At 38.7% G+C, this 18,154-nt stretch overlaps 2 protein-coding genes across 5 annotated transcripts in view; both read right to left on the bottom strand.

Moving 5' to 3' along the window:
* Positions 1-18,154, bottom strand: part of tpma (alpha-tropomyosin) — a gene marked incomplete at its 5' end in the record, with an annotated part of 303,129 nt that overhangs the window by 100,986 nt on the left and 183,989 nt on the right. The gene's annotated exons all lie outside the window — the stretch shown is intronic.
* Positions 5,179-14,635, bottom strand: LOC308083097 (insulin gene enhancer protein ISL-3). Of its 4 annotated transcripts, none has more exons than XM_080425233.1 (7): positions 14,498-14,635; positions 12,497-12,689; positions 11,005-11,270; positions 9,643-9,794; positions 9,074-9,214; positions 7,465-7,653; positions 5,179-6,046 (listed from the first exon to the last, which is right to left on the bottom strand). In XM_080425233.1, the coding sequence occupies exons 1-7, from the start codon at positions 14,580-14,582 to the stop codon at positions 5,930-5,932; spliced, it is 1,143 nt and encodes a 380-aa protein (XP_080281359.1). In that variant the 5' UTR covers positions 14,583-14,635; the 3' UTR covers positions 5,179-5,929. The 4 variants fall into 4 exon arrangements, with proteins under 4 accessions (XP_080281359.1, XP_080281361.1, XP_080281362.1 ...); XM_080425235.1 differs by having other exon boundaries at positions 7,465-7,632; XM_080425236.1 differs by having other exon boundaries at positions 7,465-7,632; positions 9,086-9,214.

The raw sequence follows: 18,154 nt of genomic DNA, 5'->3' as shown, positions 1-18,154 counted from the left end.
GGCGTTTTGCAGAAACCAAAAAGTGGAATAGCCAACCAGTGACTGCGCTCTGCACTGCCCTGTGATTGGCTCTTCCACTTTTTGGTTTGTGCAAAACGCCCACCCAGGGCTTGGGGCCAGACCAGTCTGCAGAAAACAAAGGATAATGAAAATTCACGCGACCGGTATGGTTTACCAGGCTAGTAATCAGGTATAAACGTTCATCTTTCTATATGAATTTTGTTTGTTAAAATGTTTGTCCGACATGAATGCAGGGACACGTTGCAGGAGGCCTCTCTCTCAAGTCATGTCTCCTGTTCAAATTACCTTTAATTTAAACCCTATACTTAGTTGACTGGAGGCCCTTTGGGCTCTATACTAGCTCCCCTTTCGCTCTGTACGCTAAATATCTTTGCCAAAATTAGCAGATCTACAAGCTCGTAACGCCGGATGCATCGCAAGCTTGTAGATCTGCTCATTTTCTCTGAACCAGAACCCCCCAGATAAGGGACGCTATAGGGATTAAGTGATTATAAGGTTTGACACCCCTAAAGTTGAGACACCCTGATTCAGACGTGTGAGTGTAATGGTAGTGTTCTCACTCCTTTTTACATTATAAACAAACACATTCAGATCAATTCAAAATTCTAATTGAATGGTTCCTAAATTCTGCAGTGCCAGCTATAGTTTGCATAAATACAATCTACTGGTAGGATATTAAGCCTATAATCAAGATTTGGTTGATTAGCATAACCACTGGTTAATTAACACCACAAAAAATGTTCTTGGGCACTCTGGGTTAATATGACAATTGTCAAGAAAGGGGAATTGAATCATGAACCTTCACCAAGTTTCCTTAAAACCGAGACTGACATATATACATATAAAAAAATAATATTAATAAATAAATATAAATAATATAGTAAAGTAACTAAGTACATTTACTCAAGTACTGTACTTAAGTACAATTTTGAGGTATTTCCAATTTTCTGTACTTTTACTTCACTACATCTCAGAGGCAAATATTGTACTTTTACTCCACTACAATTATTCGAAAACCTTAGGTACTAGTTACTTTGTATATTTTGATTATTATTACAACACATACTAACCACTTCAGCCATATACATTTTGGCCATTTGAAAATAGCCGATCTACAAGCTCACAATGCGTCATGATGCAACGCATTGTGAGCTTGTAGATCTTCTATTTTCTAACTAGGTGTATTATATTTTATATTAATATTATTACTTTTCTTCTTATTTTTTGGGGTACACTCTCATGGTCAAATGATCAGTGAGGATTCTCCTGTGTGCTGTACTCTATGGCTGTACCTGAACCTGGGCCAGGCTGCTGGAATCTCCCCATGCAAGCAGCCTGGGTTATATCTAATTACACATCATCTCTGGCAATTACACTGTTACATCACACCCTTAAATGAGGTCGTCCTTTTAATCATTCATGATCGGTTTCCTTTCCATCCGCCCTGATCATCATGTCCACCACAGTCAAAATGCCCAGTGTTAATTTAGGCGATTTGTAACGCTTGAGGATGTAAAAAAATGTAACCAAATGGACCCGTGAGGGTTAATTAACAGTGAGGGAGTTTGCTGTGGTGGACACACATACACACAATCCAGACCTATGTTTAACCACTTAAACCCAGGCCCAGCATCCTTAGTGTGGGGAAAGCTTTTGCTGAAAATAGCAGATTGACAAGCTCACAAGGCAAAGCTTTCCCCACAATAACAGAAAACAGAAAATACACTAGTATAGAGCCCTGAGGGACTCCCATATGGGGGTTAAGTGGTATAAAGCCAGTTATGGTGGAAGAATCCTATACATTTATCTTTGGATTTAATATTGTCAAATGTTGAGTCAAATTGCCCTATTCTGGGTTTTTTTTCAGTGGCGGTCTAAAGCCTATTATTTCATACGTATTAAAGTTACATTTCTTAATCTTTTTAACAGAGTAGGCCACATGCTCCTGCTGTTTTTAAATGAGGGGTGGATGGATGGACGGATGGGTGAATTTGCGGTGCGCGTGGCCGTGAGCAGGGATAAAATAGGCTATTTATTTAAGATGACTAATAGAGGATATTTAAATGTAAAGAGATACGTTTTCACCCTTGAAAGAGCACATTATCTCCCTGTTCAACTCGTTTCAATGCAAGTGGATCAGGGAAGGTGCGGGAGGGTGGGTGGGTGAATGCGTGGAATGCGTGTTTTCAGTGGTGTAAAGTAACTAAGTACATGTACTCAAGTACTGTATTTAAGTACAATTTTGAGGTATAGGCCTACTTTTACTCAACTGGAGTATTTCCAAATTCAATACTTAATACTTCTACTCCACTATCTCAGAGGCAATTATTGTACTTTTACTCCACTACAATTATATGAAAACTTTACTAGTTACTTGTAGAGTTTGATTATTATTACAAAACATACATTAACCACATTGTGAGCTTGTAGATCTGCTATTTTCAAAAGATTGTTTTGAACTGGTGAAATGGGACATTCTGCACAATGAGTAGCCTATACTTTTGGTACTTTAAGTATATTTTGATGCTGATACGTTTGTACTTTTACTCAAGTACATTTTTATTATGGGACATCTACTTTTAACAGAGGATATCTACATTGCATTATTTATCATTTTACTTAAGTAAAACAATTTAGCACTTTTTCCACCACTTTAAACACCTGTAATACAAGCACACCTCTGCTATTTGACACAGTGTGTTTTCACGGTTTTGGCAGGTTTTAAGTCTTCAGAACATTTAAGGCAGTGGTTCCCAGACAGTGGTTCGGGACCCATTTCTGGGTCGCGGGTCCATTTTTTATGGGTCTCGAGTAAATATCCCGTTTATTGTTTTCATTTCCCAGATTTAGTTTTTAATTAGCCTATTTAAAAATAAATTCTTTTTTTTTCTCCAAAAACTTAAAATTTTCATGAATTAAATACAAATCCAAATAATTTCATAAACAAATGCCAAAAATCTAAGAAATGCCATAAATTTGAAAACAAATGTTTAATAAGTAGTGAAAATAGCAGATCTACAAGCTCAACAACACCTTGCATATTTTCACTAGTTTGGGTCAGGGCGAGAAATTTATCTTTTGGATCTCGAGCTAAATAGTTTGGTAACCACTGATTTAAGGGACTGGGAGTGAGTGGCTGGCACTGCGTGGAGTCCGTGGACATTTTGCGTGGGGAAACCCGCATGCTGCAGTGACAGTAAACCCCGATTATTCACTGCAGTCTGAAGGATTTATGCTTGTTTTAAATTGGTTGTTGTGCAGAGAAAGACAGTGTACTCCCTTTTCAGCTCTTTTCATTTCTTGGTTCGTTTGTCGTATAGCACTGTTTCCCAAAGATTTGGTTGGGACCATTTGTGGGTCAGGGACACATTTTTATGGGAGACGGGTATAGGCCTAGGCCTAAATGTCAAAAACAAAACAAAAAAAAGTATTTAAAAAAAATTAACATTTTCATGAATTAAAAAAGATCTAAGAAATTCCATACATTAAAAAACAAATGTTTAAGAAGTAGTGAAAATGACCGAGTTACAAGCTCACAACGCGGCACGAATAGTTGCATTGTGAGCTTGTAGATCTGCTATTTTCACTAGTTTGGATCCCGGGCAAACGTCTAATTTCTCTTTTGGGTCTTGAGCTAAACAGTGGAACCACTGGTATAGGCTATAGGCGTTAATTTAAACATGACCCATATGATGTCATTTTGGACCTTTTGTTTCTGGAATAAAGGCTCGTATTCTGGTGGGACCTGACTACCCCCCCCCCCCCCTCTAGAAACATTGAGTCCATGGTGCTTTTCTGCAGTCTGTCACATTCTTGTGTGTAAACGCCATTGTTATGCCATGTAGGCCTATCTGTAATCTCGCAGCCATTATTTACTTATCTGTATAAGCAACAGGCTCAGTTACACCTCTGTAGGTCGTTCTTTTTTTTTTTGTCTTCCGAGGAACATAGCTTATGCAGTATAGGCTACAGTTCTCGACCTAAAGCCTGCACCAGGATTAGACAATGAGGCTTTAATAATGATCAGCAACATAGTATAAATGAAATGATCGGGCCAATGCATAGCACAGGCATGTACGCCAAAATTCTTGATGATCGACAACGCACTGACAAGTTGTTTAGGTCGGTTGAATCAAACCAAACTCTGCCTGTTGGCCCTGCAACAATATAGGCTACCTGCAGGCTATAGGCTGTCTTATCAGTGCATGCGGATCTGGTGCTGCTTTGTGCGTCGCCCCTCCAGTTATATGGTCGGATAAGCCGGTGGTCATTTAAGTTTCTGACTGCGAACCGGTGTTCAGTCCAGTTTCACTGGTTTTAAATAAGTCACATAAACGTCTATAGAGTCTAGACGGCGAGCTATGGGGGGATCGGCGACCTCCTTATCTGCTCGTGGCATCACCTGCAAAGCGATCCACTGAATGAAAGCCACAACAAACCGAAGCATTGATTTAAACGAGCGGTTGGTTTGGATAGAGAGAAGCACTGTGGGTCCCAGTTTGTTTTCACTGCAGCGCAGGCAGCGGTCAGTCACTATGGTTATGACTCCGTGCCAGCACAGGTCAGATGGAGTGACAGCCTCAGACCCACATTAATTGACCTTAAAGATGAAAAGATCTGCCGTGCCGAGTCGACATCCCGAATAGACCTATCTAGAATAGATCTATGCACAGTACAATCCTCAGTGGGATTTCATTTTTTCCCCTTCTTTTTTCTTTTAAACCGTGCTGCATATAATAGGCTTGTATACACACATACGTTTCAGACATGTGAAAACCTCAGCGTTAAAATAACTGCAAGAGTATAGAAATGTAACCAAATGGACCCACGGATCAATTCATACGGATTTTACGCATTTTACGCATTGATTGATTTCTTATTATTATTGTGAATATTTGTCTGGGGAAAATAATTGCAAACTGCGGCTATTTCCAAACATCATTATTAGGCTATAGCTTGGATTTTAATAATGACACGCATAATTGCCATAGTCATAACTAAAATCTACACTCAGATTAATCTAAATTGCATTTTTATATAAGAGCACCACGATTAATTAATTCATTGCTTCCTTTAAAAAAAAAGCATTATGTTTAACTTTGAGTCAAGAAGACATGTCATGTATTCATGTTTATTTCCATCAGTTAATAATCCCTTTATGAATCGCTTTCCTGACAATAAATAATATAACAATAACTTACTTTTTTTTGTTCGAGAAGCTCAAACAATCTGTCCTCCTCCTTCCCATAAGATAAAATATTTTACAACACGAGTTAATCTGCGGACACATCATGCTCCGACCTTTTTAAGACAAAGACAACTTTTGAGTCTTTTGACTCACTCTTGAAACGCAATAAATGTATCAAAAAATCGCATGTTTGAAGAAACAAGACAACAAATATGACCACAATGAAATCGCAGAATGTCCATCATCTCGTTTCCAATGTTTGCCTTTGAAGGAATTGTTCTGAGAGTATAATCCCATCCAGCGGTTTAAATATACATCTTCTTTTTTCCCGGGATCAATTCATGCAACGCCATCTTTCTGCTTTATTTTTTTGTTTGTTTGTTTTTTTCTTTTCGTTTTACTGGAAATTCCCCCCCCCCCCCCAAAAAAAAAAATGTCGTACTTGAACAGGCCGTGTAGTTTTTGGAAAAGGTCCTTGCAGGTCGGTATAGGTCCTTGCAGGTCGGTATAGGTAACTTGTTCATTTGCATATCCTCCACGTTTAGATAGAAAAAAAGAAAGAAAAAAATCGATCCTCTTTTTTTTTTGTCTTTTGGGCGCTGTGATGAGCCGGTCACATCATGCAGGGTTTAGGGGCAGGGGGGGGGGGGGGGTACCGAGGTGGTCATGCTTCTGTTCAGGGGTGACTGTCGGGGTGGTCGGGGTGGTGGTCCCTTCCCATCACGTCTCCACCGGACTGGGGACCATACTGTTGGGGGTGTCCGGTAGCTGCGAGGACAGAGAGGTCACGTCGCTGCCAGACGAGTTTCCCAGCGACCCCGATTCAGAAAAAGACACCTGGAAAGGAGAGGAGAGGGGTCAGCGGGTCAGGTAGTCAATATTATATGCACGAAAATCCTATAATGTAACCTGATCATTATTTAACTCTGAGAAGTTAGCCTAAAATGGACCTGTTAAGGGTCCACTTGGTTACATTTGTACTCTCTGTGTTATACATGGGTAAATACAACTGGGGATTTTATTGTGTCTATATAGTCCTAAACAATGCAGGGACTTATTGTTTGCAGGACTTTTAAAAGAAGAACACTTTCGTTTTGGATTTTGTGTGTGTGTGTGTGTGTGTGTGTGTGCGTGTGTGTGTGTGTGTGTGTGTGTGTGTGAGAGCAAGATGCATCATGCATGTATTTACTCGCAGATCAAGTCAGATTATTGTCTGAAGTGTTTGCAGAGCACATGTGACCATGTGTGGACCAATCAGGTTTTATATGATTAATGGTATGGTTGCAAAACCCTATAGCATCCCTATTCTGGGGAGAACATTTGACAAAAACAGCCTAGTTTTAGCCGACTAAACATCATAAGATTTTAGTTGACTAAATCTAAAGTTGATTTTGACGACTAAAAGGTATTTTGGCAGGCCTTGATGGCGTTGTAATGGTTGATTTTGGTTGCATGCTGAAAATAGCAGATCTACAAGCTCACGTATCACAATGTGTTGTGAGCTTATAGATCTATTTTCAGTGAAGAGATTTTGGGGTAGAGAGACAAAAGAGCAGACCAAGTACAGAGTCAACTTAGGTCAGGTTTACAGATGGTTTAAAGCTACACTTTGTAACTTTTTCTGTGTGAATAAAATTTTATTTGGACACATTTACATTTAGACCCTGGTCTATAGGACCACTACTGGTTGACTGGTGATCCTGCCTGAAGGCCAAAATGCACTAAATCCCTTGAGCAAGCTCGCACAATTTGAACACTTGTGCGGGGAACCCAGGTTCAAATCCCCCGTAATCCCCCGCTTAATTGTATCTATTGTAAAATGTGTCACTCGTCTTTTACCACAGTGGTTCTCAAATTGCGGTCTGGGGACCCCCACTGCATGGTCCCTGAGGGGGTCCCCAGCAAAATTAGTTAATACAGCATCAAAACAACCACTTTAAAGTTCAGTTACTTGAAAATAGCCGATCTATAAGCTCACGTTCGCAATGTGACGTATTGTGAGCTTTATAGATCTGATTTTTTTTAAATATCTTGACAAAATGTGGAATACTTTTGAAACACAAATCTTGTAGGGGGGTCCCTGGCACAATTTGTTTTTAGATGGGGGTCCGTGGCCAAATACATAGTAATTTGGGGTTCTTGGCATGAAAATGTTGGAGAACCACTGTAGGGTAAAGGGACAAAAGAGTGGACAGAGCTAACAGTTTTACTAACTAGAGGGATTCATTGCATGTATTGAAAACTCATGGTCTTACCAGCTGTTGGAAGGCTGGTTGGTCCAAGTCGCTCTGCAGGGCGAACTCACTGAGGGCCTTCCATGGAGGCTGGTAGGTCTGGACCTCCACCGGGTTGCCCTGCACCGTGCTCTCATGGCGGATGGGACTGCCTGCCACCAGGGGCGTCCCCGTCAGCCCCGCCAGGTTCTGAAAATCAACACCATAGTCCTGACAAACATGTAAAGAAAGATGTCATCTATTCTTCAGAAGACAAAAAAGTCATGTGATTTCAAAATGGCATACTGTATTGATGGTATACCATTAATGGTATACCATCAATATAATGGTATTGGTACAATAATGGTATTGAGTGTGGAAAACCTTTCAAGGAACCCCATACAGACCATAAGGGTCCATTTGGAACCCCCTCAAGGAACGCTAATGGTCCCTGGAACCCATTGGTTGGTGTTCAATATCACATTCCAGACAAAATATGAATCGTAATGTAAAAATATAAAATAAAAATGTAATGATCCCTTAAAATTGCTATTCAGAATGCTCATACATTGGTTAGTGTGATTTCAAAATAGTACAAAAATAATAATATATACATTATACAGTATATACCATCAAGGGGTCATGAAAGTATCAACTGTCAACTATACAAAAGCCAGATTTATGTGCACTGTGTGAAATAGTTTCAAAGAGAACATGAATAGTCAAGGGTTTGTGCGCCTTTACCCACATCATTGCTTCATATTTCCTTTGGGCATCATATGAAAAAACTAACAACAAAAAAATGCTGTTTTCATGCAACTGAAGCCAAAGCAATTAATTGCAATTGATTTATTATTCAATGACATAATCTTAAACTATATGGACTGTCATAGCAAGTCCGCCAAATATGCTTTGTTGCAATGCAGCTACATTAAAAACAGAATAGGTTATTATTGTTGATTGTTGCAATCCAATTCCTTTAACCAAACCATATGCAGGGCTATATAGGCTACTAGTGCCCCAGCTGTTACCACTTTACACTAGCTGAATATCTTCTGCGAAAATAGCCAATCTACACACTTACAGATTGGCTATTTTAGCCGAATGTTCGTCCCAGAATAGGATCGGTTCATGACAACAATGACACCAAACGGATACAAACAAACAATGGTGGAAATTAAGTCTTTCCTCAAGTACAATTTTGAGGTAGACTAATTTGAGTATTTCCATCTTTCAATACCTTATACTCCAATACATCTCAGAGGCAAATATTGTACTTTTTACTTGAAAACTTTTGTTACTTGCCAATTTAGATTATTATTATTTACAAAACAAGCCCTATTTTATATGCCTACTTAATCTATTTGTAAATAGCAGATCTACAAGCACACAACATCATGATGTGTTGTGAGCTTATCTGCTATTTTCGATTTGATATATATAATATAAATATATATATTTCGATGCCAATATGTTTACACAATAGAATTTTGAATACAGACCTTTTATTTAGTATTACTGTGGTATTGCTACTTTTACTTAAGTAAAAAAAAGTAATCAGAGTACTTTTTCCACCACTGCACTGCACCAAACAAACAAAAAAAAGAGAAGGAACAAATAAAGAAAAGGCTCTTGGCGATGGTTGACTTACGAAGATGCTTACAGTCTTATCCCCGTGCTGCAGCTGGAGCTGCTTCATGAGGATGGACCTCTTCTTGTCTTTACAGCGCTTGTTCTGGAACCAGACACGGATGACCCGCGGGGACAGGCCGGTCATCTCCACCAGCTGCTCCTTCAATTCAATTCAAGTCAATTCAAAGGCGCTTTATTGGCATTAGAAAACATACTGTACGTTTACCTCAGGGGTTCTCAACCTGTGGGTCGGGACCCACAAGGTTTTTTGGGGGGCGGGGGTCCCCAGATGACAGTATAAAGTGACAATTTAAGGACTTTTAAGACCTCAAAAGAAAGAAAGAAAAAAGACCATTACTGCATCAAAAGTATATATAAGTATACTATAAAAACTGGTCAAACATTGGCCAAATAATATAAGAAAATAGCCGATCTATAAGCTCTACGAGCTATTTCCACAATCAAACTGTGGTCCTGCAGTTCAAATATGATTATTTTGGGCGGTCCCGGCTTGAAAAGGTTGAGAACCACTGGAACTTTACATTGCCAAAGAAAGCAAAAAGTGGAACAAACCAAAACCGTGTGTACCTTCATCAGAGCGTCGGGTCTTGGGTTGGCGTTGTAGCACGTGCGCAACGTGTGCAGCTGCTTCTCGTTGAGCACCGTCCGCACGCGCGTGGTTTTCTCCGCCTGCTTGTGGCCGTGGGTCCGATGCGGTGCCTGGCGGACCGCAACCGGGTCTGATGAGGGAATAGAGATAGGACCCAAGCGTTTTAGTCGCCTATACTTTTAAATGATAGGCTATAGGCGAAAATGGCCACACACAAAATGAAACAACTAAAAGAAAAAGTTTTTAAAAAATGTCAAAAATGAAAGGAAAAAAATTATAAAGAAGGAAGGGGGGGAAACATATTTTGAAGTATAAAATACAATATCTTATGATTTGAGTGTTTTTTTAATCCTCATCATCATTAGTCATCATCACATTAGCTGCAGCCAATGGCCACTTGTCATTTAGTGGAACAACTGTCTATACAAATACAAGACAGCAAGTAAAAAATTTCGTTTTCAGCATATAATCAAATCACGTTTATTTATTTTTTTAGAATCAAAGTGGCAAAAGATCTATTCTACATCACTCAAAATGCACAATACATGGAAAAACAACAGTGCTGAATACCAATACCTGCCAGTGCAAAGACCAAAGAGGCGAATGAATTAATAAAATGATTATTACCAGCAGAATTATCCCTTTTAATCTCTGCAGGAATTCTGTGAGCACTCCTCATGTATTGTGGTATTCTAAATGATACAACTCATCTATCCTGTAGGACAGGCCTACCCACCGCTGCCCTGCATGCCCGGCAGACAGTAGTGATAACATGCAAGCCATGAATGAGATTATTCAGATAATGACAGTGAGCAGATTACTGCTAATGAGATCAATTATGAAATTAGCAATAGCCTAAAGCAAACAACCACACATGTAGGCTATTTGACGCACTGGTAAATTGTGGGTTTGGTGACATTTTTGTCTTTTTTATAATCTTCTTTTTATTTATATATCCCCCCCCCCGCCATCAATTTGCAATATACATATAAATATATATTTTTATATACTTGTTTTAACTATATTTGGTTTAAGTTATTTATTTATTTTTATACGACTTTACATTCTAATTTACCAAAAACAACTTATTGTCTGTTTAAAATGCGCTTTTAAGCTAAAAATGTCTTTAGAAATCTTTAGGCCTATTCGTTTCTGAACTGTTTAAGTGAATCTGTCATAAGATTTGTAATGTCAGATGTAGCACACTAACCAAGTTGTAACAGTTATAATATTGCCTTCATTGTGTTGTGTAGAGCTAAAATAAAATAAAATATATAATAATAACAACAACAACAACAATAATAATAAGAATGATAATAGTAATAACAATAACAACTGACCTGATAAGTGTAGCGTTCTGTTGGATGTGTGGACGTGTCCGGGGCTGACGGGGCTCTCCGCTCCGCTCCTCTCCAGCAGCAGGGAGTGATCGGCGCGGCACAGCAGCTCCTCTCCCCGCAGAGAGAACTCATCCCCCGGCAGCAGCTGCCTGCTGCACACCGTGCATCTGAAGCACTCGATGTGATACACGTTGTCCCGGGCCCGCATCACCAGGTCGCTGCTGCTGAAGCCCAGCTGGCATTTTGCGCATTTTATTCCAAACAGCCTGACCAACAAAAACAAAATAGACGAAGGAAAATGTTTAGTACAATTTACAGGGGTCTTCAACGTTTTTCAGCCCAAGCAAGGACCCCTTAGCTGAGAGAGAGATGAAGCAGGGACCCCCCACACTATATTGTATAAAATTGTGTTGCAGTTTAAACGTTTTCATAGATTTCATAGATAGTTACTTCACTTGGATTCATGTTCATGTGTATTTCCAGACCTTTTAAACCCTCAATATTTAGTCAACTCGACCGTTGGCTCATGTACTTGGTCTGCTCTTTTTCCCTCTCCAAATCTTGTAGATCTGCTATTTTCGGCTAATGTTCCCCATCACACAAAGATTTGGCGGACCCCCTGTAGCAACTGCAACACTGAGGACCCCCTAGGCATTTACCAGACGCTCTTATGCAGTGTGAGATCGGAATAAGCAGAGTAGCCTATAAGCATGCACTCAATAAACAAGGTAAATAAAAACATAAGAGTGCAGAGAGAACAGTGTAGTGCCTCGCAACATAATATCATCTAATTATGTAAAATGATAAGAAAACACATCAATATAAAACAAAAATCAACTGAGAAGTCAGACTGAAACACGCGTAGCTTAACTTCATTTAATTCTGCATATGGCATGGGCTCATTGTATGAAATTTCAGTTAGTCAAGGAATATTTGAGCAGAGAACGTCTGATATTGTGTTTGAATTTATTTGAATTTTCTTGTTTTGTAACTGAAAATAAGGAATAGCCTCTTCTTTTTCCCCCCACAACAAAGATGTTTTGTGGAAATAACCAGGCCTGCATATTATAGGCCCTATAATTTCCACCCTTTTCTTTCATAACGAAATGTAAACTATTTTTGGCCAAATTGTCAAATAATAATATAATATAATATAATATAATATAATATAATATAATATAATATAATATAAGAAAGAAGCAAAACATTGAAAATAGCGTACAAGGTTGTGAGCTTGTAGATCTGCTATTTTCACAATATTTATCTGTGGAACCATGAAGTCAAACAAAATTGAATTCCTCATCTATACATTCCTACATGGGGGGGGGGGGAATAATAATTCCACTTGGCCTATTAATACATACCTTAAATAATCTCTTTTGCAATAATGATGTAAATAAAATAATTTCTATTCCCAAAATAACGAAATGTAACTATTATTTGTTTTGGTGTTGAAATAATTCCACTTTGGCCTACATTAATACATACGTACCTTACATAATCTCTTTTGCAATAAGTCTTCCCGTCCCGGACGAAGCAGGTGCAGGTCTCGTCCAGGTACTGGCCGCACTCGGCGCACTTCAGGCAGGCTGCGTGCCACTCCAGGTCGGGGGAGACCCTCAGGATGTACTGGTCGTGGATCTGACTCCCACAGCCCACACACATCGCGAATGATCCGGGCTTCTCTGTACACCACCAAAGCACATATTTTAACCAGGGGTCATCCACGCCATGGGCTTGTAGTGGACATTTTTTGTCAAAATTCAGTTTTTGCCATGGACATACAAACAGGTCTGTTTGAGAGTGTACAAATGTACATTTGTACTGTACCCTCTCAGGGTTATGGTTATGGAAATTACCATAAATCCCACTGACTCCTAATGTGTCATAGTAAATCAGTGTCATACATATTCTGAAACCTGGAAACTGACATCCAGTAATTGGGTCTTATGATCAAAATAAGAACATTATAATGGTGTTATAAACATTTTAAAAACAAAATCTAAAATATGCCACAGACATGGCCACGTCTTTTTTGCCTCGGACATTGTCCGTGCAGACATATTGATGAGCCCTGATTTTAACTTTAATTTGAATTTCAAGGAATCAAGGATGCTCAAGTAAAAACCACCATAACTCAAGAGGGTGTAAAATTGAACCAAACCGGGTCCATTTGGTTCCATTAGCTATAATCACTGCACACAAAACTGCACAATATATCGCTATAGCCTGTGCGAAAGTCACTCTTATTAAAAAAGATATAAGACAGAAATTAAGCACATTGATTAATCTCAGTTTGGAAGTGAACTTTGCTCTCTCTTGCAGAGTAGACAAATGCACAGAATCAGACTAATTCATAAAAACAAAAATCGTATTTAATTTTGAGGGGAAAAAACCCTGATCTGAAAATTACGCATGGCCTGAAAACTAGCAAACACATGTGATATTTTGATTATTATAAATACATGTTCGAACATGGGCTAACCCAGGTGGTAAACAAAAAAAATAGCCCATATATAAAAGCATAATATGCATTGGCAACACATTCCACGTAGGCTATAGTAAAAAGCACACATGACATGACACCATCCATGCACTTCCCTTTGGAACGACCCCTCCCCATAGAATATGTTCCTAATGCGTTTTAAAAGGAACATAAACAAAAAAATGTATGGCTCGTGATATAGCCCATGCATCATATCTAAAAGCCCAGGCTATTGGCAACATATTCCACGTAAAAAGCACAGATGACACCATGTAGGCTATCCTACTTTTCCATATCCTATATTTTAACCACTTGAACCCCAGCAGCACCCCTATATTCTGGGGTAACATTCGTGAGCTTATAGATTGGCTATCTTTTGGCGAAAAGATTTGGTGTAGCGGTAGCCTAGACGGAAAAGTAAAGATCCAACTCAGGTCCGTTCCATTAAAAGACTTGAGGGTTGAAGTGGTCACAGGGTTCCCTTTAAACCCAGGTAGGTAAACAAAAATATATAACGCGTGAAATAATAATAATAGCCCATATAAAACCATAGGCTGCTACACCCCACGGAGCCTAGGACCTATGCTATTGAAGGAGTAGTTCACCCAAAAATGACTTATTTTCTATCAATTTTTTTTTCGCATTCCTAAGCCACTAATTTGATGACAGGGTCATCGGTCAGTAGGACCTACCGGAGACTCGTCCTACCGGAGACTCGTTCGCCGGTCAACAAATTATTGGCTTCGGAATGCCACAAAAACAAAAAAAAACTCCACGATTTCAAGGCTTCATGGGGTGTGTAATTGATAGAAAATAAGTAATTTTTTGGGTGAACTGCTCCTTTAAAAAAGCACAGATGACAGCAAAGCATATATACTTACTTTTGGAATGATCGCCCATATAAAACCATATATATATTTTTAGCATATATATATGCTAAACCCCCCCATATCTGCTATTTAAAAAAAGCACAAATGACAGCAATGCATATAGGCTACATATACTTACTTTTGGAATGATCGCCCATATCACCCAAGAAAGCAGGGTTGAATATAACATCCAGCATACAGGACGGGTCAGGGGAGAGGGGCATTGAGGAGGACCTGGCTCTGCTGCCTCATATCTCACTGTAACCGTCCCGTCCCGAGGCTGCACTGTCCCGTACAGCTACAAGCCCCCCTGTGACGTCATGCGCCCGATGACGACACACACAAAAAAAACAAGAAGGAAAAAAATCTCCTATTCAGTGTTGCCATGTCGGCTTATTATAAGCGAATCTGGGCTTCTTTTTCTGTAAAGTTGCTTGTAAAAATTGGTAGGGTTGCGTTTTTTTTGGTAGGGTTGGGCTTGTTTCTAAAGTGTAGGCCTATACTTGCTTATTTTGGCTTGCCGATCCAAAGTTTTTAATTATTATTTAAACCAGACAGTGGTTCTGAAATCTTTTCATGAAAATGTTTTGTGCCCAGAGGGAGCATTTCTAGAATGTTTTTTTTTAAATCCAAATATTCCTCATTTTATTGCAAGAGTTTTTGAAAATAGCAGATCTACAAGCGCTGTAGCCTACGCATAGGTTTAAAGTGCTCATATGGCCTAGTTGCTTCTGTTGGGCTTTTTTTTCCCTAGACCTGGTTGCTTATTTCTCTCACAAAATATGGCAACGCTGGTCCTATCGCATCCCCTCCTCGAGCCGTGGTTACAATCAGTGCATCTTTTAGGGTCAATGTTTTGTTATGGGGCACAATAGTGTTTTTGCATTTGAGATCTTTTCGTTGTAATTAATGCCGTTTAGTTTTTTATAACTAACTAAGGCTGTTCTTCCTTTGGTTTCGTCTCAGTGTTTTTGGCTGAATGGATCTCCTTGTTGGTGCGTCTGAGAAGCAGCAGCTCACACACGGACACATATATAATATATAATATATACAGTGTTGACCTGCACTTCTTCTTTCTGAACAGTTCTTTAAGTTTGAGCGAATATTTGAGAGCTGCCTTCAGTCGTATATTTTCACACAGAGAAACACAGCAGGGGAAACTTGACACCTTCATGCCCTCAGTGCTGCACTCAGTCCATCTATTCGAGGACAACGCCATCTACTGGAGTATATATAAAACTACATGTTGGACCACTTTAGACATGATTTAAATGTCTTTACAGCTAAAAAAAAACAAAAAAAAAACAAACAATATACATCTTTACAGTGTGGCTAGGATTATATCATTGAATTTGAATGGATTGCACAAAAAATCTCTCTCTTAAGGATTCAGAACCCCCCCACTCTCACACACACACACACACACACACACACACACACACACACACACACACACACACACACACACACACACACACACACACACACACACACACACACACACACACACACACACACACACACACACACACACACACACTGCAATCTCTTATTTTGTCTTTGCAATGGAAACAAAATGGAAGTTATAGAAGACACGTGTGAAAGATGTATTAAATGAAATAATTGTCCACACGAATTAGCCTATTATGTGCAACATTTATACATATGGATGCAGCTATAGCTGTCTAAGATCAAATAACATAATCAATACTAACAGCTGAACCCCCCAGAACTATCTGTAGCCTACAGCTGCTCTCCTTGTTCGCCTAGACTACATTCACAATTCTCACATTCCAGTTGTGAGTAATTTTTTTTGTGTTAATATGTTAAAATATTATGTATGTAGCCTCATTTACTGTCATATAACTGATACATTAAAAGCTGTCTTTGCACTGATAATTCATTGATAATTCACTGATAATTCAATTCAATTCAATTCAATTCAATTCAATTCAATTCAATTCAATTCAAATTGAATTGAATTGAATTGAATTGAATTGAATTGAATTGAATTGAATTATTCAATTCAATTCAATTCAATTCAAATAACAATCAATTCAATTATTGTCAGTGCGGGGCAACTAAATCACAATGTGCACCAGTTTTTTTATGCCAAAAAAACTGTGTAAACCATGAAACTCCCTGGTGGTGATCGTTTCTGTTTCATATGGAAAGTGTCAGTGGATAGGCTACACATCCATTCTTTAAGTTGCTGCAAATAATCAGAACATTTCACAACACTTAAACTATCTACAGTAGTTGCTAAAAATATATATATTTTCATTGGTTCCAAGAAGATAATGCAAAAAGGTGTTTTGTTTAGTTTTATTACATGTTATTGCTGTAAATATTAAACTCCCCAGTATCTCTCGCCCAACAAAATAGATAAGACGATTATGAGTATCCATAAAACAAAAATAAATCTAAGACCATAATATAAACAATAAACATGTGATGCCAAACTATAAATATGAACTGTCTGTCTGTCTGTCTGTCTGTCTGTCTGTCTGTCTGTCTGTCTATCTGTCTGTCTGTCTGTCACTCAAGTTAAGTACAATTTAAGTAGCCTTCTTTTATGTGCTACATGCATAATGAGTAGGCATACGTTTAGTTACCTGTAAGCAGCCTATATTTTGATGCCAGTGCTTTAGTAAACTACTTTTCTCAAGTAAAATGAATGTGAGACTTTTACTTTGTAATCATTTTTACTTTCACTTAAGTAAAAAGTGTATTAGTTTTAAAGTGTATTAACCTGGTAGGCTCAATTTAGCTCAGACGATATACATATCCTTTTAAAGTATAGGCTATATACCCATAAAACGCATTTAGGGTCAAGTTCAAGACCATAACGTCTCAGTTGTAAAAACACTCTTTCAAACCAGTGAAATATGGGGCAGTAAAGGTAAAGGCCAGTCCACAATGCAACTCCTTGCAACTACTTAGGGACCAGTCGAAATTTACATAAGGGGGGGCATGGAGGAAAATAGGGGAGGGTCATGCCTTTCTAATTTTGGTCCAAGGGAGGGTCAGCTAATTTTACTTTGAATCCAAGGGAGGGTCATGCAATTTTGAATTGATAAAATAGTCCGTTTTTTATATACCTTTTTAGTACAGCAGAACAGTGGTCAATGACCCCTCTCCATTTCAAAGGATACAAAGAATTCAAATCAAGTAACACCTTGTCTATTTAGAATCAATGACGGTCGTTTACAAGCCATCAACGCACAGCGAGTGTGAACGACCCAGTCAAATCTATTCAGCGTCTTAACAATGGTGGTTGAACAATTAAGCAAAACTTCAACAGGCGTTATTGGAGAGATGCATTATAAATAGGCCTACTATAACTGGATATTCATAATCATTTGAAGTAATTCTGTGCATGTGATTAATGTGGATCTATATGGACAGTTGTGTATAGATGCCTAGCTCCACAAGTAAAACCAGAAGCATCAGGCCATAATTGATAGCCTAATTTGTTTTATGTAGGCAACAGTGTAGTTGTAGTCACTGTAGTTGATAATTAAAAGGGCAGAGTGACAAAAGTTTTAAACTACTGGTTACCAAATATTCAACTTTCTTCAATCTGACCAGGATTCAATGGGTTTCCCACATGTAAGATGAGAACACTATCCATTCTGCTACCACTACTACAGATACACTGTGCATTTAGCAAGACTGACTACACTACCGCAATGTTCTAATCAATGTGGAAAGCAAAACATTGGACATATCAGTTTTAAATGTCATGTTGTATTTGATGGGGAGGGTTAGGGGTGTCAAGAATTTCACAATACAT

The sequence above is a fragment of the Gymnoscopelus braueri genome, assembly GCF_963280865.1.
Source record: "Gymnoscopelus braueri genome assembly, chromosome: 1".
Lineage (NCBI taxonomy): Eukaryota > Metazoa > Chordata > Actinopteri > Myctophiformes > Myctophidae > Gymnoscopelus > Gymnoscopelus braueri.
The sequence above is the reverse complement of the archived record's forward strand: the minus strand, read 5'-3'. Positions and strand labels throughout refer to the sequence as shown.

What these genes read in the sequence shown, in the direction of transcription:
- LOC308083097 (XM_080425233.1), bottom strand. Translation starts at nt 14,582, where the DNA reads ATGCCCCTCTCCCCTGACCCGTCCTGTATGCTGGATGTTATATTCAAC. An exon ending in CAGAACGCTACACTTATCAG is followed by an intron (nt 9,795 to 11,004) that starts GTCAGTTGTTAT and finishes TTCCCTCATCAG; the next exon opens with ACCCGGTTGCGGTCCGCCAG. An exon ending in GACCCGACGCTCTGATGAAG is followed by an intron (nt 9,215 to 9,642) that starts GTACACACGGTT and finishes ATTGAATTGAAG; the next exon opens with GAGCAGCTGGTGGAGATGAC.